Source organism: Aspergillus flavus, chromosome 4 (assembly GCF_009017415.1).
Source record: "Aspergillus flavus chromosome 4, complete sequence".
Lineage (NCBI taxonomy): Eukaryota > Fungi > Ascomycota > Eurotiomycetes > Eurotiales > Aspergillaceae > Aspergillus > Aspergillus flavus.
In genome coordinates, this window is record NC_092405.1 from 4,626,753 (window position 1) to 4,650,878 (window position 24,126).

The 24,126-nt window shown below is 48.5% G+C and overlaps 8 protein-coding genes across 8 annotated transcripts; 4 read left to right on the top strand and 4 right to left on the bottom strand.

The window, feature by feature from the left end:
- Positions 1-36: 36 nt before the first annotated feature.
- On the top strand, positions 37-1,719 carry F9C07_10176 (uncharacterized protein; the record flags this gene model as incomplete). Its single annotated transcript, XM_041286154.1, has 1 exon — positions 37-1,719. The coding sequence occupies one exon, from the start codon at positions 37-39 to the stop codon at positions 1,717-1,719; it is 1,683 nt and encodes a 560-aa protein (XP_041146957.1).
- Positions 1,720-3,280: 1,561 nt separating this feature from the next.
- On the bottom strand, positions 3,281-6,253 carry F9C07_1603344 (uncharacterized protein). The gene is made up of 4 exons (XM_071508245.1): positions 4,512-6,253; positions 4,011-4,463; positions 3,810-3,959; positions 3,281-3,758 (listed from the first exon to the last, which is right to left on the bottom strand). The coding sequence occupies exons 1-4, from the start codon at positions 6,003-6,005 to the stop codon at positions 3,681-3,683; spliced, it is 2,175 nt and encodes a 724-aa protein (XP_071366753.1). The 5' UTR covers positions 6,006-6,253; the 3' UTR covers positions 3,281-3,680.
- Positions 6,254-7,433: 1,180 nt separating this feature from the next.
- Positions 7,434-11,357, top strand: F9C07_10174 (putative glycosyltransferase; the record flags this gene model as incomplete). The annotated part of the gene is made up of 1 exon (XM_041286155.1): positions 7,434-11,357. One exon carries the CDS (start codon positions 7,434-7,436, stop codon positions 11,355-11,357), a length of 3,924 nt encoding a protein of 1,307 aa, XP_041146959.1.
- A 211-nt stretch (positions 11,358-11,568) lies between these two features.
- F9C07_1603363 (uncharacterized protein) lies at positions 11,569-14,517 on the top strand. Its single transcript, XM_041292484.2, has 3 exons — positions 11,569-12,073; positions 12,123-13,186; positions 13,237-14,517. Exons 1-3 carry the CDS (start codon positions 11,720-11,722, stop codon positions 14,372-14,374), a joined length of 2,556 nt encoding a protein of 851 aa, XP_041146960.1. The 5' UTR covers positions 11,569-11,719; the 3' UTR covers positions 14,375-14,517.
- On the bottom strand, positions 14,518-15,393 carry F9C07_1603364 (uncharacterized protein). Its single transcript, XM_041286169.2, has one exon. It carries the CDS (start codon positions 15,144-15,146, stop codon positions 14,661-14,663), a length of 486 nt encoding a protein of 161 aa, XP_041146961.1. The 5' UTR covers positions 15,147-15,393; the 3' UTR covers positions 14,518-14,660.
- Positions 15,394-16,263: 870 nt separating this feature from the next.
- Positions 16,264-17,817, top strand: F9C07_10171 (putative MFS transporter Seo1; the record flags this gene model as incomplete). The annotated part of the gene is made up of 4 exons (XM_071507360.1): positions 16,264-16,450; positions 16,501-16,769; positions 16,795-16,828; positions 16,877-17,817. 4 exons carry the CDS (start codon positions 16,264-16,266, stop codon positions 17,815-17,817), a joined length of 1,431 nt encoding a protein of 476 aa, XP_071366754.1.
- Positions 17,818-18,757: 940 nt separating this feature from the next.
- F9C07_2284167 (putative mitochondrial protein Fmp29) lies at positions 18,758-20,875 on the bottom strand. The gene is made up of 4 exons (XM_041292506.2): positions 20,652-20,875; positions 20,299-20,597; positions 19,847-20,234; positions 18,758-19,787 (listed from the first exon to the last, which is right to left on the bottom strand). The coding sequence occupies exons 1-4, from the start codon at positions 20,791-20,793 to the stop codon at positions 18,856-18,858; spliced, it is 1,761 nt and encodes a 586-aa protein (XP_041146963.2). The 5' UTR covers positions 20,794-20,875; the 3' UTR covers positions 18,758-18,855.
- A 147-nt stretch (positions 20,876-21,022) lies between these two features.
- On the bottom strand, positions 21,023-23,982 carry F9C07_2284168 (putative lanosterol synthase). Its single transcript, XM_041292507.2, has 5 exons — positions 23,548-23,982; positions 22,977-23,443; positions 21,643-22,891; positions 21,391-21,587; positions 21,023-21,335 (listed from the first exon to the last, which is right to left on the bottom strand). Exons 1-5 carry the CDS (start codon positions 23,788-23,790, stop codon positions 21,245-21,247), a joined length of 2,247 nt encoding a protein of 748 aa, XP_041146964.1. The 5' UTR covers positions 23,791-23,982; the 3' UTR covers positions 21,023-21,244.
- Positions 23,983-24,126: the final 144 nt, after the last annotated feature.

The window sequence follows — 24,126 nt, forward strand, 5'->3', positions numbered from 1 at the left end:
ACCACAACAAATCTCAGCGGAGATAATATCATCACCATGTACGACGACACAATCCCCGACCTGTGTATGTTCGGCGGGCCAATGGACGACCTAGACGAGAAGGGCCTTAACGAAGCAATTGCCGACTCCATCCACATCAACCCTCGCAATGGAACTCTGGGGCTCCCCATCGCCGGTTCCGGGATGGACCAAAGAAAGCCCAGACTTGCCATGATGGTGGGTAAATTCTGGAAACCTGGCAGTGAATTGCGTATTGCTTTCATGAGCGGCACACCATGGCAACATGACCAGGTCAAGAAGTTCGCTCCCATCTGGACGCAGTACGCCAATTTGAAGTTCAAATTCGTCGACTACGATAAATCATCGCCGCCAGACATACTGATCAACTTTGACCCATCCAGGGGTTCTAATTCTTACTTGGGGACCGACAGTGCTGGCGTCGCTAGACATGGTAGGCACTCTATGAATCTGGGTTGGATGAATGAGAAGACCAGCGAGAACGCAAGGCGTTCAACTATCCTCCACGAATTCGGGCACGCCCTAGGTGCGGCCCACGAGCATTCCAGTCCGCGCGCTGAGATCAACTGGAACAAAGAAGCTGTGTATGCAAGGTATTCAGGCCCGCCAAACAAGTGGGACAAAGCAAAGATCGACCATAATGTGCTTCGGAAGATTCCGGACAAGTATACCAAAGCCACCGAGTTTGATCCCGATTCAATCATGCTCTATGCCTTCCCAGGCTCGCTGACAATGGATGGGAAGGGGACCGAGCGCAAACACTTCCTCTCTGCTCGGGACAAGGAGTTCATGCGATTCATCTATCCCTTCGACACCCAGGATGTGGGCATGTTCAACACTATAGAGGTTGCAACCGGCAACAAGTCGCAGCAGTTGTTCGTCACCACCGTTCCCTGGAACAGGAAGTATTCCTCGCCTCCGGCAATGGTCTGGGGGTTCAATCATCTGGATATCCCCTCTAATCGGAATCTCAGGATCCAGGCCAATATTACTGACAAAGGTCCGGAACATTTCAAAGCAAGGATCGGGACATGGATGAACAGTGAGATCCACTCTGCTGGAATGACGTGGATGGAAGTTGGCCCCGACTGCGGTTTTGTCCATACTGGAAGTGTCTCCCTTCGCGATATTCCTGGCTGGCAGAAGAAACCTAGTCAGAACTCAAAGCGTGTCACCTTCTCGACACCATTCAAGAACCAGCCCAAGGTTGTCTGCTTCCTGACACTCCTGGACTTTTTCCAGGGTGAAGATTGGCATGTCAAGACCTACGCGACAAATATCGACCACACTGGCTTCACCATCCACATGGATACCAGGTCGAGTGGCGTTATGCATGGGGTTTGTGTCAGTTGGTTTGCCTATGAGGCTGGCCGACCTGACATGATTAGCGGACGCTTTTCGACAAACGACATCCGGGTGCCGAGCCAGCACAGGCATGATGCGACGTCCGCTGTGATCTTTGACAAGACCTTCTCGCGTACGCCCAAGGTCTTGTTGGCCCTGGATGAGCTGGACTATGCCCAGGCAAAAGACCTGCGCCTGCGAGTCAGCACATCGATGGTGTCAAAGGATGGTTTTACCTGGCATCTCCAGTCTTGGGACGATTCAATAATGTACAGTGCCGGCGCGTCCTACCTTGCCTGGGCTGAGACAGAAAAGTCCAAGTCTAACTTGAATGGAAGTGGGATTGTGATTGTATAGAGACAACGATAGTGATAGTCGTTCGGATAGCAAATTATATTAATATTTATTTTCATTGCCTTATGTGCACATTTGGTTATCTCTTGGTATAACCCACCACTGCCCCAACCCTGGGGTCCTCAAGTGACTTGTAGGTACCTGTAACAACCGTGACCTGTTCTCAGAAAATTGGATCATGAATCCCACTACTTCTACTCCGTTAGTTAGCAACTAGTCACAGCTACCTTGCTTAGTCAGTTTCGTGTGAAGGACGCGTACAAAGAGATCCGTTGTGTATCACAGCTGTTGAGATTGAGCAGACCATTGATCTGCCTATTTTTGATAATGCCTCAAGCAGTCGGTGGGCGCATTGGATGCGGGTGGCAGGTCGTGTCGGGTTTAGACCCAGGGTATAGACGGAGGATCCTCCTAGAAAGTATTACAGAGACGTTGGGGAAGTAAGCAATCCGAGCTAACTTGTTGATTCATCTATAAAATGCAGAACAAAACTTGGGTTGTTGCACATAGAAGGTAAAGAAATACTGCGCATATATATAACGGAAGGTTAGTCGGTTTGTATACTAATAGACAGTGAGATAAACTCTCAGAGCATGCGAGGAAAACATCAAGCCTCCAGATAAAACGCTGCCTTCGAAAATGCAAGTTTAGGTTAATCTAGAGAAACTGCTTTACCTATCGCATAGCACAGCATCTACACCATCGCATACCATACCGTCTGTTGGACGAGCAACCTACTGGGGTGACTAAGCGTAGTGGTCACGTGGCCAAGGGCTCAAAACTCGGGGTGCCATTGGGATGATCTTGGTAAGATACATTTTGTGGTAATGGGTTGAGCTTCTGGGAAAGACGTAATGGAATTTTTGCCGCTGTATTAGAATTCTATGAAGATGGTGTTTTGGTGAATTATAGAGGGAAGCTGTGATGTTTATGTGCCGTTCTTTTGATAGCTAGTGTCGACAGACAATCGAGTGCCCGAGTAAAACTTTATCAATTATAGAAAAAGGGATGAATCACCGCAGCAGGGCAATTCTCTCGGCCAATCGTGAACTACATATTAGAGTTAATTATCAAGTCAGACTTTATCCGTTGCGTGGCTTTTGACTCTCGTAGTGGTCTCTGAGGACACAATGTTGCCAATAGATCTCTATATCAGGCCTAAGAGGTACCACAAAGTTGTACGTTACATTTGGGAGGACTAGACTGAATATTAAGAGATGGGCAAACGGCGACTGTACTTAGTAGCGCCCTGAGCCGACCCGGGCCCAATCGGTATACTCGAAGCGAAGGATATAAGATTGAAGGCTTAACCTTAGTGTCAGGTAAAGCTTTATTTTGGACACCGTGAAATCGGTAACTGCCGGATTAGCTAGAATCCAGGGTCGAAATCGCGCATGTGAGCGATATTTTCCGAATTTCTAACCACAACCGAGAAGCACAGCCATTAATTGTAGCATCGGCTGCCAAGTCTCTTTAACGAAGCCATATCATATCGCTCTATAGTCTATGGAAGTGGATATGAAAATAACGACTAGTAGTCGAGGCCTAATTGTTGAGGCTCGAGGGTCATGTTAACGTTAATTGGAAAGAGGATCTAAATAGAAAGCTTTCCTAACATCAAAAGCACAGAAAGTGTCCTGGGCTTATATCAGCAGCGCACAGCACATATATCAGTCTCCTTATTGCAATCATCGCAGATTACCAGCCACAAAATATCGATTTATGACAGCTATCATTGTTGAGTATCTTATCCTAGTAAACTACGACTGCATAGAGGTAACGACATAAACAGGATATCTCTCAGGAAGATATTGTTGCACCTGTCGTATCCCCGAATAAACCAAAGCTCGAATGCTTGTTTGCTTCGCTAGACGGCCCTATGCATGACTTCATAGTGCGGTAACAGACAGACCAGCCAAGTCTCAATTTATCCAGCCAGCTCGATCCATCTCTTAATTAAGTTGTCATGGAATCTGGCCTTCATTAGAGCCACTGGGCAATTGAATTTGAATACCCAACTCTTTAAAGTGCCTCTCACCATACTGTCATGTGTCAGCACCCGGAAACACCAATACTTGGATAGTTTTACTCACGCGCTGTGTGGCCACAAATCCGGTAATAATGCGTCCCTGAGGAAGATTTTCAAGATAGCAGCTATTTGGACAAACCCCCGTTGGGCTGCCGGAGCTGTCGGATGGATCGCGAGGCTGGAACTCCATTTCTCGGTTCCGGTTTGTGGTGACCTGGGTAGGGTTAGAAATGGAGGTCTAGGTGAGCAGAGGTAGAATACACACCCTAAAGCCATAAATACAGCTGGCATCAGTATTACTTATTGTACTCCCTACAACGTCGGTGATCCGTTCCCCACCTGACCCATCAATTGAAAAGGTCAATTTCTTGTCTGAAGTACATTCGCCGAACCGCAAGGTCTTGTCGGAGTAATTGAATGTCATTCCTAGGATCGGAGAGAACTCTGATGAGACATGCACCTCAATGCTGAGGAGAGAATCAAGCCACTCGCCATTAGGCCCTCCAAAGTCGATATTCATCAAGGGGCGATAGGGCGTCCCTAGACTTTCGGTTGGGAATTGATAAATCCGTAGATTATCATGGCTGGGTCGTTCAGACTGCCACAAATATGAATCAGGGAGAGTGAGATCTAGAGGATAATCCAGCCAGAAGGGCTTGCTAGATCTCTCTTCCCGCGACTCGTTATGAATGGTTCCAATGGCGGTTATTTTATGTGCCTTGCACGCGTTAGTCATTAAATCAGTAGTGGTGGAAGAAGCGCTTACATCAGTGCCAGCGAAAATATGATATTTTGCACAGGGCGAATGAGGAATTCGCAGGACACCATAGCTCATGTCCTTATCCAGTGTATCCCCGACCCAGTCAGATGTAGTGTTTCCGCCAAAATGAAAGCGGATCCCCCGCAGGCCTTCTGGGCAAAAGGCCACTTCAATTTGATTGAATTTGGCGCGAGGAGGCACCTTGATCGTTACCAGGCCGGTCAAACCACCATATCCAACGGCCCCTTCTTGAAGACTGATACCGGAAATGAATACTCGTGCACCTAGCTGCACAGTTGATATTTTCATTTCTCCACCACGCGGCATAGACTGTGGGAACGTGCCGATCCGGTAGCGAGGGACGTGACATCCATGTGGAAGATACTCGGTTTCCAGGGTTAGATATCCCGTATAGATGTTTTCAGCGCGCCATTGGTTTAACCCCTCGGACACGAACCATTGCCCAGGTCTTAACTCCATACAGTTCGCCCGGCGCCCGCGAGGTTCTTTCGACCGTCCACTGTCCGCTTCTACTACCGATGCTATCGGTTCCAGGAGCTCACGGATTCTCTTGCGGTTGAGCAGGGAGAGCTGTTCAGGCGATTGATCTTTGGCCTGAAGGATGGACAATGTACCGCGATATAAACGGAACCAATCGCGTGACTGTTCGAGATCAGGGAACAAGAAATCCATGCTGGAGCCTCGAGCAAACTGCCTCTTCCAAAAAGACTGTGGCAGACTCGAGAATACCAGGCGCTGCGAAAGCTCTCGACCTGTACATCTCAGGTCAAGCAGCTCAGGCACAGATAAGTATGATACAACTTCATATAATAGTTCTGATGACAGCCGGCCGAAGGAGTTACGGTAGCCAGTATTGATGTCAGTAGACGTCGTATTGTACGCCGGGGGAGATTCTCGTCTACCATCCACATCAGGTGCGTTCTCCTCCAGCTTTTCCAATAGGGGAATAGCATAGGGGTCTGCCTGTAAGAGAGGTGGCATGTCCTCTGGCATGCCCATGTCATCCAACGCCCGTTGCCATCGCTTAGCACCCCCATAATCATGGCCAAAGGAGAGACTAGATCGGTATGGGCATGGGGTGCAGTAGAACTGATTATACAGAGAATGGGCAATTTTATCCGAGTCAATCGTATGCCACAGACGATCCTGCAGCAGTATCCAGCAGGAATCATGAAGACCAAAGCCGTGCCTTTCTGATTCCGCTTGCAGTAAATCTACATCGTATAGCGCTTCCTCGTCGGCGGTGAGATAGTCCAACTCTTCATCTAACGGCGCACAGAGAGTCTCGCGGGCGCTCATAAAACCGACGCCTGTCATGAAAATGTCGCTGAAATTTACCTTGGCCACACCGCGTACTTCGGCGTACCAGGGACGCCGGGTCTCGGGGTCGTCTTCCAGTTCTTCGCACAGGAGAACCACCCCACATAGAGGGCAGTACTTATTACCTGGGAACAGATCGTCATCGAGCCCTGGGTCCATGATAGGCTGTCTATAACTCTTTATATAGACCTAAGAAGACGAGTTAAGGGATCAGATGGCGGTGAACGTCGTTTCAGAATTTTCTCGGGATTGATGATTAACCGCACTCGCCAGTTGACTCTCCCTTAATGCCAAGAGCCTTTTTTCCATAATCTCCATGAACAAAACTTGCGTGTCCAAGATAACCAGTCACATCCTGCTATATAGAGGCAGAGCGAGAGGCCTCTCGACAAATTTCTGGGATGGGGCCCTCTGTCGCCTCCTTTTAGGTTCCTCTAACGCAGCACCTTTGACTAGCTCAGTCAGAACACTTTGGAATCTTGATTCTCGTGATGTTTTCATGGTTCTCGGCTGGGAAGCGCCCGGACCATCTGTTTGTTAGCCGAGATTATTTGTTTCGCGTGCTACTTTAGCTTTTTGACGGGCCAGACCACGAAGTCGTTTCTTCAGAGGAACCCCTTGATTTGCCCCATCTAGTTCTCCACTACATTCTCTGATCAGCGCTCAAGAATGCCACAAGGAATCTTATCACAAGAGTCCAGCGCATATCCGTATGCAACCGCAGAGTTCAGGGATAGGTAGTAGCAGAGGCAGGAAGGTGCCTTGGCTGAATAGCCCTGCTGCCCTAAAATATTGCTGTTTGGGAAGCTGACTAAAGTACGGAAATATTTTCCATCAGCCCTTGCGCCAAACATGCAACAGTAGCAAGATCGATCGGAGCGCAAAGAGACCTCAACTCCGCTCAAACAATTGTTCAGCTTGCGTAAGGAGACTTATGGAATGCTGCCAATAGTACCTGACACTAATTTAGAGGTCCCACCGAGGAACATTCAGGCCATCGATAGTATTGCATCATTGCTTCTGGACACTAGTCACACTACGCTTAAAAATATTTTTCAACACATGCAGACGAAACACGGGAAGAAGTGGATGTTGGTCGGATAGGGGGAAGGGAAGACAAGAGCATAGCTCGTAGAGAGTGGAGAAAATGGGAAATTTTCTACGAGCTTCAGGCCCACTTTCAACTCAGCTCAGCTCAGCTCAAGCCACGAGAAGGGCATGGAGATGGACTGGTCAGGTACTTGTTTCGGAGCGTCAGCTCAATGGCGAATGTAGTGCATGGTATGTAGCAACCTAGCACGTCGTATGCAGATTGTGATGTATTGACTGCGAAGCACAGTCAGCCACGGATTCAAGAAATGTTGGGACATGCGACCAGATGCCATCTTGGTCTGGTGTATCGCGATCTTAGAGTTTTCGATCCTGACGATCGGCAATCAAATTATGTATTTTTGGTAATACAGGCCATGTATGGGACCGTATTCGATCTTTGCTGCATGGGTATTGGATATACCGTCGGTCCATAGAAATAATGAAGTACTGCCCTGCTGTCAGTGACGAACAGAATAGAGTCAAAGTCAGAGCACGATGCAGACCATACCCCCTTCCTCCCCATTTACCTCGAACCACCCGCACGATGCAGACAAAATCAACCACAATGACAACGACGACCTATGCATCACTGCTCTCCCCGAGATGGCCACCCTTGGGGAGGTGGTAGACACTATTCTCGGCCAACGGGTGCAATTGAGGCGTCTGCAAGGATCAGGCGCAGCTGGTCAATCGGGATGTTCCATATACTTTGCTCGACCATGCGATGAAGACGACAATGACACCGAAGATAAGACCAAAAGGCCCATCGCCGTCGTCAAGGTCTACCCACCACACCGCCACAGCGATCTGTTGGACGAATTGGCTAGCTACAAGACACTTCGCTCGTTACCAAGCCCTCCTCGAGCTGTGCATCCGATTGGTGTGGGAAGAACCCGTGATGAAGAATCTGGGGCTCTGGCTGGGGTTGTTGTATATCAGGTCGCTACGGGAAAGGCCGTAAATACGATACTTTGCGAGCTGGGATGGATAACTCGCTTGCGGAGCCTGGTACGGGACGCGGCTATGGATGTGACGAACCGTCATAAATTACAGATATTTATGGAGCAGAATCGTGGCGACATTCCGGTCGATTGGGAGGCGCATAAGGCTCTCGAGAAACAAGGCGTCGATATCTACTTCTCAGAGGCGTTGCCGGCGTTCTTTGAGCAGCGATATCAACACCTATTGAGGGATCTTCGGTCTGCTATGAGGGCGGTGGCATCCGTCCTGGCCAAGCTGCACACTGGGAGAAGGGGAGAATGGTGCGATGCAGCCGAGAATGCACTGGAAAATATAAGGAAACGGATACGAGGATGGATAGAAGAGATACAGACGGACGCGGCTCCAGGATACGACAATGCCGGCATTGGAGTAGACCGACGGGAAGAAATGCAGGATATGGTGGAATATGCTATCCACCAAGCAAAGCACCGAGCCACAACCTCGCTGACCCATGGCGATGCTTCGCCGGGAAACTTCTTCTGGGATTCAAACATTGGAGTCACTATGATTGACTACGGTGGCGTGCGTTTGTCGATAGATGAATCAGGGAAACCAACCGGTCTGGCCGAGATGGACACCGCTGGATTCTATGAACGGCTGCGGAAATACGCACCGTCGTTTGGAGTCAGCGACGACGATGTTACGAGTCTTCAGGAGACATTCTGGACTGCATATCATGAGCATAACATGTCCCTTGATCCAGACATTGTTCGACTGGTTCGTCTGCGCATCCAGATGAGTCGGCTCTGGTCCGCGGTGGACAAGTTCAACCAGAGTCAGGATGGAAACCAAGCAGTTGTTGAAGGGGAATTCCAACGGCTCCGTTCCATAGCCGAGTTGCTGCGAGACCAAGGAGCTCGGAAACGTAACATCCTCGTGGTTTCCAACGCAAGTGGATGTGGTAAAGGTGGCATACCATTCCTGAATCAGGAACTCGTCAATGGCTTGGCAGGTCTCAACGGTGTTTCTGTAACACTATTTCTCGTTGGAGATAATAATTCCGTTTCCCAAACACATCATGCAAACGTAACAGTGGTCGGTCTTCCCGGTTCAGAAGCCAATGGAGAGCTCCTGTACTATATGGCCAAAGTTCACCAACCGGAAGAATTTGGTCTGCCCACCCACAGAGATGCGAACTGTCGCTCTCCCTTCGATCTCATCATTGGACACTCCCGTTATTCCAGTGCCGCCGCAGCCTTGGTCCGCGATCGGTTTTATCCCGCAGCCAAACTGGCCCTTATCACGCATACGAGTCCTCTGCGGAAGGCGGATGCAGCGTGGGCATGGTACGGAGGATCACGTCAGCAGGGATATGAGGAAGCAACGAGACTAGCGATGTTGGACGAAAGGATCCTCCCGAAGGCCGATTTAGCGGTGGGGGTTGGTCCTGTGCTCACCAACGAGGCCAGAGAGCGCGAGTGGGTGGGACAGTTGACGCGTCCACGATGGAGTTTGACAGGGCCCCGGTTTCACGAGCTCATTCCTGGTGCTCATATTGTGAAAGATGATAAGGATATAAGAGCAAGACGACCAGATGATCCATTTAAGGTGCTTCTAGCTGGTAGGGCAGATGATCCCGCCAAGGGGGTCGATGATGCGATCCACGCTGTATGGAAATTGGCGGAGTCGGGTGTGGAAAACATAACCATCGACATACTTGGGGTGCCTATCGGAGAGGTGGAAAAGAGACAAGAGGAAGTTGATCAAATGACTGGTATACCAGCACTAGTTCGGTTTCATCCCTTCTCCAACGACCAGCATGTAGTGCGTCGGTCTTATCAAGCTGCCGATCTGGTGGTGATGCCATCCACACATGAAGGGTTCGGGATGATATTCACCGAGGTTGCAGGGCTTGGAATTCCTATTCTCGTAACAGAGGACAGCGGTGCTGGGCAGTTTGCTCTGGACCGAAGTCGTATTCCAGCTGAGTTGGGCGATGCAGTAGTAGTGATGGATGAGAAAGCGTACGGGATTCCTGCCTCGATCAAAAGCAGTCGCGTGGGCCTTTGGGCCGATCGAATTAATCAAGTTCGACAGAATCCAATCCAGGCAGTACGCAATGCGAGAGAATTACAGAATGTTATGCGGGGGTATTCATGGGCACATGCAGCAGAGGCATTACTAGATGCTGCCATGGAGCATCATGAAGGGGACACAGTGCAGACAGCCCATGGTTCTCTCTTGCCATATCGACCGCTCCTTAGCCCAGAGGTGGATGCTTCTCTCCGATGTGCTACAACGATCCGTAATCATAACGGAGTACCGGAAAGAGAACAAGCTGCCGCGGTAGTGAAGAGTCTACCAGAAATAGCTCCATCACTAAACGCCCTTAACGAGTTCGTTTCTAAAGCGTTGGGTCATCAAGTCATTCTACGACCATTAGATGGACCTCATGTGAAGGGATTCTCTGGAGCGCCGGTCTTCTTCGCGCATTCTACCTTTACTCACAGCTACCAGACAAGACAGACAGACGCTGCTATCCTGTCGCAGGGTGAGGAGCTAGCGGTGATCAAGTTATTTCCAGCCGGCCTGGATAACGGCATCGCAGAAGAACTGTCGAGTTTGGAATGGTTGCTGCATCAAACCAAGGGCGATATCAACACCCCAACCCCCATTGCCGTGGGGCGAACGACATGGGACGAAAAGGAGACTGGCGTAGTCACATACAGGGTAGCTCAAGGAGTCTCCCTCTATCAGCTCATGGCGCGTTTAGGTCTGCTAGATGGACCCGAACGAGACGATAGCGTCACAGTGTTGAAGCGTGGTGTTATAGAAGCGGCCAAAACCCTGGCCAAACTGCATTCTTACGCCGTCCAAGGACGCTCGAGTGAGGGATATCTCGAATGGTACTACGACGCAGCGCCAGGACGGGTCAATCGGCTGCGTTCCCATACCGGCATATTACTTGAACACACTGGGATTGATGTGGATAAGCTCGACGAGAAGGTTCATACACTCATTGCTCAGTCACGGCAGGAGATATATCGTCATCCACAAGCAGCAGTAGTGCATGGTGATGCCCATCCCGGGAACTTCTTCTTTGACCCGAGATCCGGTCGGACCACCGTCATCGACGTGACTACATTACACTGCTCGCTTGATGAGAACGGCAATCCCGCTGGCACACCTGAGAGAGATGTAGGACATTTTCTTCATATGCTGCGCCGCACGGGGGAACAGTTGAATATGAGAGAGAAGGAGATGGACGAGTGCTCCAGGGCATTTCTGACAGCGTATAAAGGCACTGCGGCCGGAAAGTTGGGTATACATACTCTTCGACTATTGGGTGTATGTTCTGCTCTGTCTTTTGTTGGACATGCACTCCAAGGTCCATCTATTGATGGACAGATCCTGAAACAACAGGCGAAGATATTGGATGATATGTTTTGTCTCGACCAGTCTGGGCTCCTTGGTTGAGTCTGTCCAAGTGCATACAATTGTCCATCCTGGCCCAGGCATAAATTACCTAGATTCTGATAGATCAGTAACTAATGTGTATTTATTATCAATGGATATCCACCTCAGCTCGGCAATGAACAGATCCACTTCTCAGCTGAACTGCCGTGTTAAATTACCGGACGTGTATGGTACAATACCACCCCTTACCATAACAATGTTGGTGGATGGACCCGCTTTACTAGGACTAGTACGGAGTAGATCTGCACCAGAGATAATATTAATTAAATAGTAAACGACAACTTCATTCCTTACTTATCCTATGTATTCGTCGACATTTCAACCCAGTCGACAATCCTGCGGATGATAGGGCGGTCCTGAATATGGACATCCTTCCAAACTCACGGCAGCTAGCCGTCCTCCGCATAAGCTATCCCATCGTCATTTTGGTCGCTTTCTTCGTTGCATTCATCGCGCATTCAATACTCATTGCTAGGTCCACCACGAAAAATGGCACCACGCCACTGGGACCTGGTGGGAAACCGCTGCCGAAGCGATTACGAAGTACGATGAACAATCTCCGAAACGCGCAACGGAATGTATCTCGGCGGATGAAGCTTGCTTTTGCCTGGTTGGCAGTTGGGGTCCTGTTAACGTATGTTGCCGACGGGGTGATTCATATAATGCATGTGTTGGTGGCCAAATCAGAGAAGTGGTGGTGTGGACAGGCGGTTGTGGTATGTTGATTTTTCCTCATTCGCAGAATACCAGCTGAGGAGTAGGTAGATCTACGTCGTGGGATCGTTTTTCTCCCATGCGGTTATCTTGGTGGCACTCCTCGAGGCCTCCCCTGCGCCGACCATTGCGCATTTTATACCATGGATCACAGCGCTTCCGTTCGAGTTGGTGATTCTGGCGGGGACCCTGTCTGTATATACAACCGTGCATCATGAGCCGGTGATTGGAAACCCGTACGGTGGAGGACCTCGACGGGAGGGAATGACCAAATGGGAGACGATGGAGATAGTCTCCGCGGCTATCCGTCTCCTCTTTTTCTCTCTGATGGTTGGTCTATATATGATCAAGTTTATCCACAAGCCCAACCCCCATGAAACCGTTGAGTTCGGAAGTGCAAGTGAAGTGGCTGGATTACTGAGTGAGGAAGATGACTCGGCACCAGAACCCTGGATTCGGCCGACTACCACACCAGAGACAAGCTGGTGGGAGTACGTTAGCAGTTATTCACTCTTCTTTCCGTATCTGTGGCCAGCCAAATCTCGTCGCTTGCAGGTAGTGGTTGTCATCTGCTTTGTGTTACTTATCGTACAGCGTGTCGTCAATGTCCTCGTCCCATACCAGGTGGGAGTCGTCACCAATACGCTCTCCTGGGACAAAGGCGAGATCCAGATCCCATGGATTCAGATTGCTGTGTATATCTTCTATCGCTGGCTACAAGGAAGTACCGGAATCCTGGACTCGATTCGATCCAATCTGTGGATATCCGTGAGCCAATACTCCTACATGGAATTGTCCACCGCTGCTTTTGAACACGTCCACAGTCTGGGATTGGACTTTCATATGAATAAGAAGATGGGCGAGGTATTATCTGCTTTGACGAAGGGCAATTCGATCAATACATTCCTAGAACAGGTGACATTCCAAGTTTTGCCGATGATATTCGATATGGCCATTGCGGTGGGATATTTCCTTATCGCATTCGATGCATATTATGCACTCGTCGTGGCCATCGTGACATTCTGCTATGTCTACGTGACTGTCCGTATTGCTCAATGGCGAGCCGAAATGCGGCGGCAGATGGTGAATGCCTCCAGACAGGAAGATGCTGTGAAGTATATCCTCCCTTCCTTATCTCTTCAGTATAGAATTAACCCCCATACAGAAACGACTCGCTCATGTCCTACGAAACGGTCAAGTACTTCAACGCAGAAGACTACGAATTCGACCGATACAGAAACACCGTATCTAACTTTCAAAGCGCCGAATGGCATTCCCTCTACGCCCAGAACCTCATGAACATCTCGCAAAACACCGTCTTCATACTAGGTCTGCTTATCACTTGTTTCATCGCCGCATATCAAGTCTCCACCGGCCAGCGTCCCGTCGGCCAGTTCGTTACTCTCCTCACCTACATGGCGCAGCTGCAAACCCCTCTCACCTTCTTCGGTACATTTTTCCGATACATCCAGTCCGCCATGATCAATGCAGAACGTCTCCTAGAATTATTCCGGCAACAGCCCTCCGTGCAGGACGAGCCATTTGCGGTCCCGTTGGAGAATTGCAACGGCAGCATCACCTTCCAGGACGTCTCATTCTCATACAACTCCAAACCAGCCCTCCAGAACCTGTCATTCCACTGCAAGCCCGCAACAACAACAGCCTTAGTCGGTGAATCAGGTGGTGGTAAATCTACCATCTTCCGTCTACTCTTCCGCTTCTACAATGCCGGCGGGCGTATCCTCGTCGACGGCCACGATGTTCAAGATATCACTATCGCCTCACTGAGAAAGCATATCGGCATTGTCCCCCAAGATACCGTTCTCTTCAACGAAACACTTATGTACAACCTCAAATACGCCAACCAAGCGGCCACGGACGAAGATGTCTACAACGCCTGCAAGGCAGCCTGTATCCATGATAAAATCCTCGCCTTTCCCGAGGGCTACGAGACCAAAGTAGGCGACAGGGGTTTACGCCTAAGCGGGGGCGAGAAACAGCGCATCGCAATTGCGCAGACTATATTAAAGAATCCTCGGATCATCATGCTTGACGAGGCTACTGCCGCACTGGATTCCGAAACAGAGGAACATATCCAGGAGGCATTGGCTGCGTTGTCGCGTGGACGGACGATGTTGATCATCGCACATCGACTGAGTACGATTGCCACTGCTGATAATATCTTGGTCTTGAATGAGGGGCAGATTGTGGAGAGTGGGACGCATCAGGAACTGTTGGCAAAGAATGGGAAGTATACCTCTATGTGGAACAAGCAGATAAAGGCGCAGAAGGCTGCTGATTAAAGACTAATGTGTATAACTATTAGAATACTACAAGCCATTTATTTTGGTTATAGGTAATGAACACTATTCCCGAGTTGTATACGTTACCAGAACAAACCAACTCTGCATACTCTAAACTACTTGAATAAAGCAAATAAATGCAAACTAAAGGAACCTCTTCATTTACTATGTCAAGCGTAACACTAAAGTTTCCGGTCGGCGCTCCGAAATATCAGGAGCAATCTTATCGTATTTCTACATGCAGCCCCTCAATTCTTGATCAACATGGGATACTACCGTGGAAGACCTATATCAAAACAGGCGTAGTATAAATATCAATGCAAGCGTTTTCCACAAAGTTCGTCCAGCCAGGAAACAACGCCCGAGGAATGATAGAGATCCTATCCCCAGGTTCAAGATTTTGAACCAACCGCAGGTCCTGATCACTGCGGTATATAATCTCATGGCACATGGTGTCCTCGCTTGCGTGCACATTGGTCTCCAGCCGCAAGTTCGCATCCTTGGAGATGTCATCTCTTCCCGCCGGTCTAGTGATCTTAAGATCAAACCATGTCCAAGAGTTGTTAAAGGAGCTATGTTCCTGAGGATAACTAATCCACCCCTGGTCATGGCTCCAGATTGTGACTCCAATCTTTTTCACGGGGTACAGCTCGCCTTGAAACGGCGCAGATGTCAAATATGGTGGTTGCCCGTGGCAGTCACTCTCCGCATACTGCATTTCGTCCGCCCTAGAGATCTGGGGTAGCAGCCAATATTCGGCGTACTCTAACATTTACAGGACAAGGTCGGACGGGAACCATCGTTTCAGAATATTGAAAACTGAAATAGCATAATCCGAATGGCGTGGGTAGTGCACTGTTTGCTTCTCATCGATGGAGACTGCCATGACTCCGAGTGATGTTCATATCTAGAGAGGAACAGACCAAGAGAGGCTAACGGTATTCCACCAGCTAGGAGAGGAGCTTATCCTCGGTATTGAGGCCCCTGAACTGTGGTTTTGCGTTTGACTGACAGTCTGAAAGACAAGTTGTCTGTATAACCATGTCACCTGACCAAGGTGAGCACATGCCCCGCACTTGCCCTTCACTACCCTGCTACCTCAGGCAGACATATACCCTCAAATACGAGGCACACTATCCTCCTGTACAATGACAGGAGTTAGCAAGGCTAGAAAATAGCTTGACAATTCACTATAGAGTATAAAAGGTTCACTGTGATGTTATCGCGATTCCATAAATGTAGAGCATCCTAACTTGAGAGTTGGAATGATATCTTGCCTGAACAATATATATCTAGTTAGCTTACCTGAACTCACACTGCTAACATATAATTTTCCGTTGAGTAGCCAAGTTCAAAAACCAAATCTGAATAAGCTTACCATGATCTTGATAATTTCGAACCCGCACTGTCGCTTTATTTATGTTGTGAGACAATCAGCCAGGTAGATCTCGAGTTCTTACCTCATGTAGCGCAGATATGCAATGAGAATATTAAACACTACACTAGAGATGCCTTGATTGTAGGTTAGCAGTGAACCATGTTGGATGTAAAGTATTTGTTGATATTTGACCAAACTAATCCGTAGTTCAGAAGTATACTCGGCACAATATTTATTATAGAAACCTTATCAGAAGCAGCTATGAAACGATTCAATGGTCGTTGCTAGCTCACTATGCAAATGCCGGGTTAACATGCGGAGGCTGAGCACGTCTTATAGCCACCTCCTGGCATGATTCTTGGCCTGCATTAGACTACCGCACCTACCATGTTTCGTCTGAATCGTAGAGATATCTCGATTCTGCAAGTGGCCGGATGACGCGACTCTGATCGGCGGTCACGTAATGAGCCGTAACTGACATCTTCTGTATGAATGTATATAATCTTCTGCGATGCAATCACCTGCCTCTCGAGCCATCGACACAATGGGCTCTTCATCCCGTCCATGGTACCGTATTCGGTGGTTCGCTGACGAGGACACACCTGAGGAACGACGACTGATCGTGAAACTTGACCTCCTCATCGTCCCTTATGCCTTCCTAGCTTACTGGGTGAAATATATCGACCAGGCTAACATCAGTGGGTTTTTCGTTCTCCTGACTGTGTCACTCGTAGATTAATGGTTTTAGATAATGCCTACGTCTCTGGAGTTAAAGAGGACCTCAACCTGCAGGGCAATGATTTGGTTCAGCTGCAAACCATGTACACTGTTGGGGCCGTCGTGGGGCAGATACCTTTTGTCTACCTATTTACTAAACTGCCCATTTCCTGGTTGATTCCGATCTTGGATATCGCGTGGGGTGTCTTCACATTATTGCAATTCCGAGCAAGTTCCTTCGGCGAGCTAGCAGCTTATCGATTTCTTGTCGGATGGTTTGAAGTATGTCGTCCTCTATTTGTTGTAAACCAATGCTGACTACCAGGCCGCCTTCTTTCCCGGAATGCACTACATATTCGGTAGGCCTTTCCATTGAGCAAAGTTAGCATTTCAACTGACATGTACAGGTGCCTGGTATCGTGGGGATGAAATCGCCCGTCGGGGTGGCTGTTTCTATGTCGGCCTCACACTGGGAACTCTCACAGCCAGTCTGATCCAATCCGGCGCATCAGCCCGACTTGATGGCGTGCATGGTCTCGCCGGTTGGCGATGGATGTACATTGTTTGCGCTATCATCACCATCCCAATCGGAATTCTAGGTTTCTTCATCCTGCCCGGCACCCCCGACAAGCCCAATCGCATGGTACTGCGGCGCAAAGACGTTGATCTCGCAAAGTCGCGACTTGCCAGAGCCGGCCATGGCTTCAATCCTGGATTCCAATGGCGGGCTGTGATTAACATTGCTCGCAATTGGAAGTTCTGGGCGATGCTTCTGTTGGACATCTTCTTCTGGAATGGCTCTTTGAATACCACTGCAGGTGGATACTTGCTCTGGCTGAAAAGTCTGAATAGGTTCTCAACAGCGCGGCTGAATGAGCTGTCTGCTATTTCACCCGCTCTCGGTATGTTCTACACGTTGTTCATCTGTTTCGCGTCAGATCTCGTGCTGGGACCAGCCTGGGCCATCACTGTCTCGCATCTCTGGAACATCATCGGTTTGGTCATTTTAGTAGTTTGGAACGTTCCTGAGTCTGCTAAATGGTTTGCCTTTCAAACGACCTATGCGGCCGTGGCGATGTCGAGTGTGCTATACGGTTGGATCAACAGTGAGTTGCGGGCATCACCAGTGGAACGGTCGTTGGCGCTGGTTATCACCAACACGATTGCGCAGTCGACGACAGTGTGGACGCCGTTGTTGGTTTTTAAGACAGTCGAAGGACCACGCTTTACCAAGGGATATTCATTTACATTGGCGAGTGCGATCTGTCTGATTGCGACGGCGCATTTGATCCAGTACTTTCTCAAACGGGAAAGGCACGTTTCTCACTCCAGTTTCCGAATTGAGTAACTTTGCTAACGAACATTGCAGAAAAGAGCAAAACGCCCAAACCGACGGGGAGAGTTCGATCGAAACTCCAGTGCAGGTGCAAACGAAAGTTAGCGTGTAGGTGACAATTGTTCACTACGATGTATGCGATCTATCACGCAATCCGACCCCGCGAAGATGGCATTTTTTCGCCCCACCATTAAGGAATCTGCATCGGCAATTATACATGTTGTCTATAATGGAGGAAATGACGACTTCTGATCCCTGTCATGCGTGAGATAATACCCCAATGGCGACAACATTCATTAAGTATACCAATATTCAGGTATATTCAACAACCAGTAGAGAGAGCGGTAAATCAGAAGGATTATCACCATGAGCAACATACAAACCTATAAACCAAGGCAGATACTACGACGAGCTTCTGGCAGGCCAACGATAGGGCACTTATCGCCCATTCAATGGAAAGCAATCAATCAATGTCGTCCCCGGTGATTTCCACTGACTTTGCTCATGAGATAGCACCCCAAAAGATAAATCTGCCGCTGAACACACTCTGACATACTGAATTGGGATATCTGGGAGTTGTAGTATTGTAAAGTAACCAGCAGTATCCCACTGAATCTTCGTTTTCTTCGAATGTTGGGATTAGGTGACTCCGACTTGGGGTTGGAACAACCATCCCAAGAGCTCCCTCTTTGATGTATTGTCACGTAAAAGGCCGGTCTTTTCCCAGTTATGGCCATTCTGTTGTAGAGGTGGACCCGATGGTGGAATGGAGATTGGCTGAACAAAGCTAAGGACCGTGTATCATATCATACATTGATCTGTTCACTTGCAGGCGGCTAAGAGGTATAAATTGAAAGATTATCTGACCGAGGATATAATAGCCGTCTTATAGTCCAATCTTCATCTAGAGACGAGGAATATATATCAGACGCTTATAAGATATGGATAAATTGATTAGAGTGGCACTTATAGATAGAATGCAGGAATTAGCCTAGGCCTAACTCCGACTCAGGCATCACTTGCAAATCAATTCACAGCAGATATAAATAATTAATCGACAAATGGTAATACTTCAAGCCACTCCTTCCACTCCTCTTCATTTCTTGCCTCACGCTGCAGAAACCTCTCCACTCCCTCATCTAGCTGTTTCCTCGACAGCTCATAATCCTGTTCATTCACCCTCCCATCCCAATGCTTAAAGCACCCCGTGTCGCTGGTAAACTCCTCCATGAGCCTCACGCCTTGAGCCCACAGTTCCACATCTCGCTCCTGCTCCTCAACTTCATCTGCTGAGAACTGCAACGGGCAAGGTATTGATGAAGCTCCATCCGAGTCTTGCCCGACAATACTCGGCCACTCCTTTTGTATGTCTCTGAGAAGACTGTTGAGGCATGGCTCATAATCCATTATCGTCAACCCCGGGATAACACTGACTTGATGCCGAAGTGTCTTTTGGCCCTGAATAGCTTCGAAGACAACGGGGTTGATTTGTCGTGACCGCGCGAGGTAGAGATTATGTAGTGTCTGTGCTTGGTGCAGTACTTTTGCTTTCTGCTGTTCCACTGGGTTCAAGGACTCAAAATTCTCGGGTAGACGGACCTTGCCTAATGTTTCGGGAAGAGGACCGTTGTATTCCAAGAACGCTGGACGGGTGGCCTGGGTGAAGAGAGGAAAAAGGCTTACAGATTGCCAGTCAATGATCCCCAGAATCCGAGTTGGCTCCTTAGGATCGACGAATATATTTTGCAAGTTCAAATCCCCGTGCCAGAGAACAGATGCGTGGGTAGCAGAATTCTCCGGAAGGGTGTAAGGGGCTACCTTGAGGTAATTATGAAGTGTTGAAAGTTTTTTTGCGGCGATGGGTTGGTATTGTCGCGGTCCGTAGAATAGGCCTTCTGGCATCAATGGATACTTTAGTTCGCTCTTTACAGTCGCGATTTCCCTTTTTGCAACTGCCTTCGCGAACTCTACAACTGAGGTCCCTGAGCACAGATATAATTAGCAGATATAACATGTTCACGGAAACTGTAAAGACACTTACACGGCCCACGATCAATGTCCAATGACCCTCTTCCAAAGTCGAAGAACGTACGATGATTTGTCGGTCCAATCGCGAACTTAGTGCTCTGTACCTCATTGCCACTGTTGTCAACATACAAGGATAATGTGTCAACGCTCGAATGAAGATCATCCTTGTAGTACAAGCTTCCAAAACCGTTGAACTTTGTCGCGGCAAGTGTCTTTTCAAAGTCAACAACTTGCAACACAAGCTGGGCTCTCTGCTTTCCTTTCAGTGAGTCCCAAACATCGCTGAGCATTACACCAGGCTGTTTCTCCATTAAAATATACTCAGCGCCAACGGGGCTACCAGTTGCTCTGGAGCTCCATGCATAGACCTGCGGAACAGGCAAGTTCAAACCATTCCGTAACTGCGGGGGGTCAGTGAGAGATAAGAAAGGTGAAACGAAGGGTCAGCTGGTGGAACAATCTCACAAAGTCCATAGTTGCAACCTCACTTGCCGTTGTGAAGTGAGGTCGACCGGCGTTAGGATTGGGTAATTTGGCAACTATTTCGTGTCCATTATCCATAGTCAGTAGAAAGACTTTATTGTACTGGCCCTCAGAAGTTTTCAGAACTCGAGCGCAGGATTGTGCTGCAACAACAGAAGCAGCGATGCCCAGGAGCTCTTGGAGCTCGAACTTAACGTAACGACACGCAACTTGCTCCTGCTCGCGCCAGAGCCATCGACCTGACGTAAACCGCCTGAGTGCGTCAATGTCATCTTCTGTATCTGAGATTGTGAGCTTCCTGGGACTCTGAGCTAGTGCACATTAATTTGCTTTACCTTTCACATTCGACAGAGTTTGATGCATCATGTGTTGATCAGCATGGAAATAGCGTCTTATCAAGCTACAACCGAAGAACAAACCGGGAGGCGGCGCAGTATTTAGGACATTTTTAAATGTAGCCACTGGGAAGGCCCTCATGGTATGTGCCCGAGGTCAAAGGTTATGATGTGGATGTGAGCGTTCGACGAGAGAACGGGACTGGGGTCACTGGACAGACGCAAGGCGTATTCCGGCCTAAGCATTTTAGGATTATTTATGTAAGCAATGAATTATAACGTTAGCTAACTAATATGAAAACCTTGGCCACGCGGAGAGTCATATACATCGTAGCAGTGACACGACTCGGTATATAAACAATGGGATGAGCTTATAGCACAGACACAATGGTATAGAATATATAAGATCACTTATTCATATACTTAATGTTAGGTCTTCGTCATCAATTCCATATTATAATTAATAGCTATACTTATAGTCTCATTATCTCTGTATATAAATTATATCCCTAACAGCCAGTCTCAAGTAACATGTTATGTTCAGCTACTCCAGCTGTAGCGAGGCCTAGTACTGCATACGTATACCGTCTGAATCAGAGAAGCTTATCGTCACCATATTTCTGCGTATACAGAGCAATGGCCCTGATAGGAAAAGAGTAGATATAGTTGTAATAGAATAGTTGACTGTAAAAGAAATCATGAGGGTCCAATCTCATTCTTCAGTAGGGCCATGACTTACCAGGTGAAAATGCCTGCTCCCACACCTGCTTCCTGCTCCCATTCACCACTTGGCTTTTGTCGGCTCATTATAAGCCGAATCCCTCGCCTGATCGGCTCAGGATCGGGATAGTCGGCGTAGATTAGTGCCATACAACACCAAGCCGTCTGCACCACGTGGGAAGATTCTGCCTGGATATAAGTCTTCTTCATAATGGACTGTGCATTGTTTAGCTTGGCATGATTTACTTGGATAAATAGTTAAATGGCCTACCTCAATAGTTTCCCCCCATCCGCCGTCCTCCTTTTGCTTGTCAAGGATAAAGTCGCACCCCCGTTTGACAACAGCATGGTTTTCATATGTTTCGTTGGCACAGTGAAGTGCCTCCATGGCAAAAAAGGCACCGTAAGTGTAAGCAATCCCCCAGGACGCAAGCCAGCCTCCATCGATCTGTTGATTTTGATGGATAAAGCGAACACCACGGTCGATGGCGTTCACCACCTCCTCTGCTCGGTAGCTGCTATCACGTTCTCTGAAGAGGCTCAGTGCAGTGATGCATGAAGAGGTGGTTTCGGTGTAATCGTATTCCGTCATTACGTTGGCAAAAAGCTCGGTCCCATTCAGATGTTCCAAGAAAGGGCCACTGCGAATGGGCTCGAAGGAGCTATATCCTCCAGATGCATTTTGGATCATGAGCATATGATCGATTGCCAGCCGGATGTTTTTCTCGGTGCTAAGGCGAGGGATGTTCGTTTGACTTTCAACGAGCAAAATTGCCTTCAATGCTTCTCCAGTACAGTCTGAACAAGTTGATCCATGATATCTCGTGGTGAACGGCCATCCACCTAAGCGACTAGGGCGATGGCACGGAGGTGAGTCAGGCCAGTCATCAAGGAACTGTTGCTCGAGCAGGAATTTGTAAGCATCTTCCGTGCAACCTCTCAGGTCAGGATGGTCTGAAACCCCTGATATTACGAGGGTTTGAAGGGCGAAAGATGTATTCCAAGTGTGTGCACCATGAATGCTCTGGACTTGCATCCCCTGTGGACTGAACCAAAGATATTCAAGAGTTCTTTCTTGACTTTGTTTCAGCTTCTTAGAGTTGGGCCCTTCCTCGCAATAGAACACAATCATATTCAAGAAACAGTCTAGACTGATCAATCCAGTACCGTTGAAAGTATTATCTGACGCCTTGATGATTTCCAAAGCTCTTCGCTCAGCACTTACAGCCAGAACTCTCGGGCGCAGCCATGGATTCCACACGTTGGACAACGCCCAGCTAGCTGTGCGTAGAACGCGGCTCTGCGGCTGATGACGCTCACACTCGAGGACGCATCCCTGCAGAGAAGCAAATTTGATAGACGAATATGGCTCAGTGAATATTTCTGTTCTGATTTCGTCCAGAAGAGGGTTTGATGGCATGGTGAACCTTTTACTGGAGAGGTAGCACATTGGTAAATAAACCTGGCGTACAATGTTATACCATCTCCATGGACTGATGGGTGTCCATTCAGGGAGAAGCCTTCGTATTTTGAGAGATATCGTTAGTAGATGGTAGGTCATTCGGGAAGAAACCAGGGAGAAAAAGAGGGAGAACGAAGTCATACCAGAGTTCGACGGGATAGGGGTCAGTTCCTTCCCACCCATACAAGCCAAGAAGAGAGAGCCAGAACTTCGCCCAGCTGGGTAGGTACACGGCACCGCCCATTTCCAAGAAGCATGCTCTTGCTTTGATGAGATGCTTCTCATCAGAGGGAATGCCCATTAGGCGCAGAGCAACATAGATCAACATGGTGCCCATGAGCGTGGTCTTCCCTCCTATATGCGTGGGAAACCCACCGTCCGTTGGGTCCTGAATTGTGAAAAGATAATTGGCTAACTCAATGGCATAAGCTTCGTCAATCTCAGCACCAGTGATGTACCAAGACATGATCAGCATCGGAGTTACAAAGACAATACATTTCAAGTCATCCGCCCAGCAACCACGTCCAGCGACCTGGAGACGGCTATGGAATCGGAGACCATTGGAGATAGATTGAGATGGGCTCTTTGTTGCTTCAGAATCTGGAATTGCCTGGCAGTTACTTAGCATTGTACTCATTCTGCGAGGCTGGGAGGTTCTAACAAACAAGTAACAAACAGGAGAGACAGAGAATGAATATGGGTTTATGCACAAACCAGAGGAAGTCCAAGAAAGAACCGTGAAACCAAATCCTGTGGTCTAGAATCTCGTTCATTCTGAGTGTTCAGGTATTTCCACTTCAAACGTCCAAGGTCCTTTTCGACAACCAGACGCCATGCCTCGCGATCAGTGGTGCAGGCCGAGAATGGGGGTTTCCCATCCTCGATATCCTCTTGGGCATTTAGGTGATTCTTGATCCTGAGGGCGTGCTTGTTAGATGACGCGAACTTGTGATTCATGTTGTGTATATTCTACCTCGGACGGGGAAAGAAGGAGGCCTATGGGAGTGTTCGAGGTCTTTGGAATGAGCGTGGCGGCATGCTCGATCTTATAGAATGAAAGAAAGCTCAACGGGATGTTGCATCTTAGGACCGACGTATACGAATTGCAGTGTATATATGAAAACGGCAACTGAATCTACTACATACAAGCTGTAAGGTTTCAAGCGTAATCGTCATGACCTACTGTCATGTTACATGATGGAACGTCTTGGAGCGGAAATCAATACCGAAGAGCTACGTGTACACAGGAGAATGCTCTAAGCGATGTTGCAATTAGTCTATTGGGTAATTTAG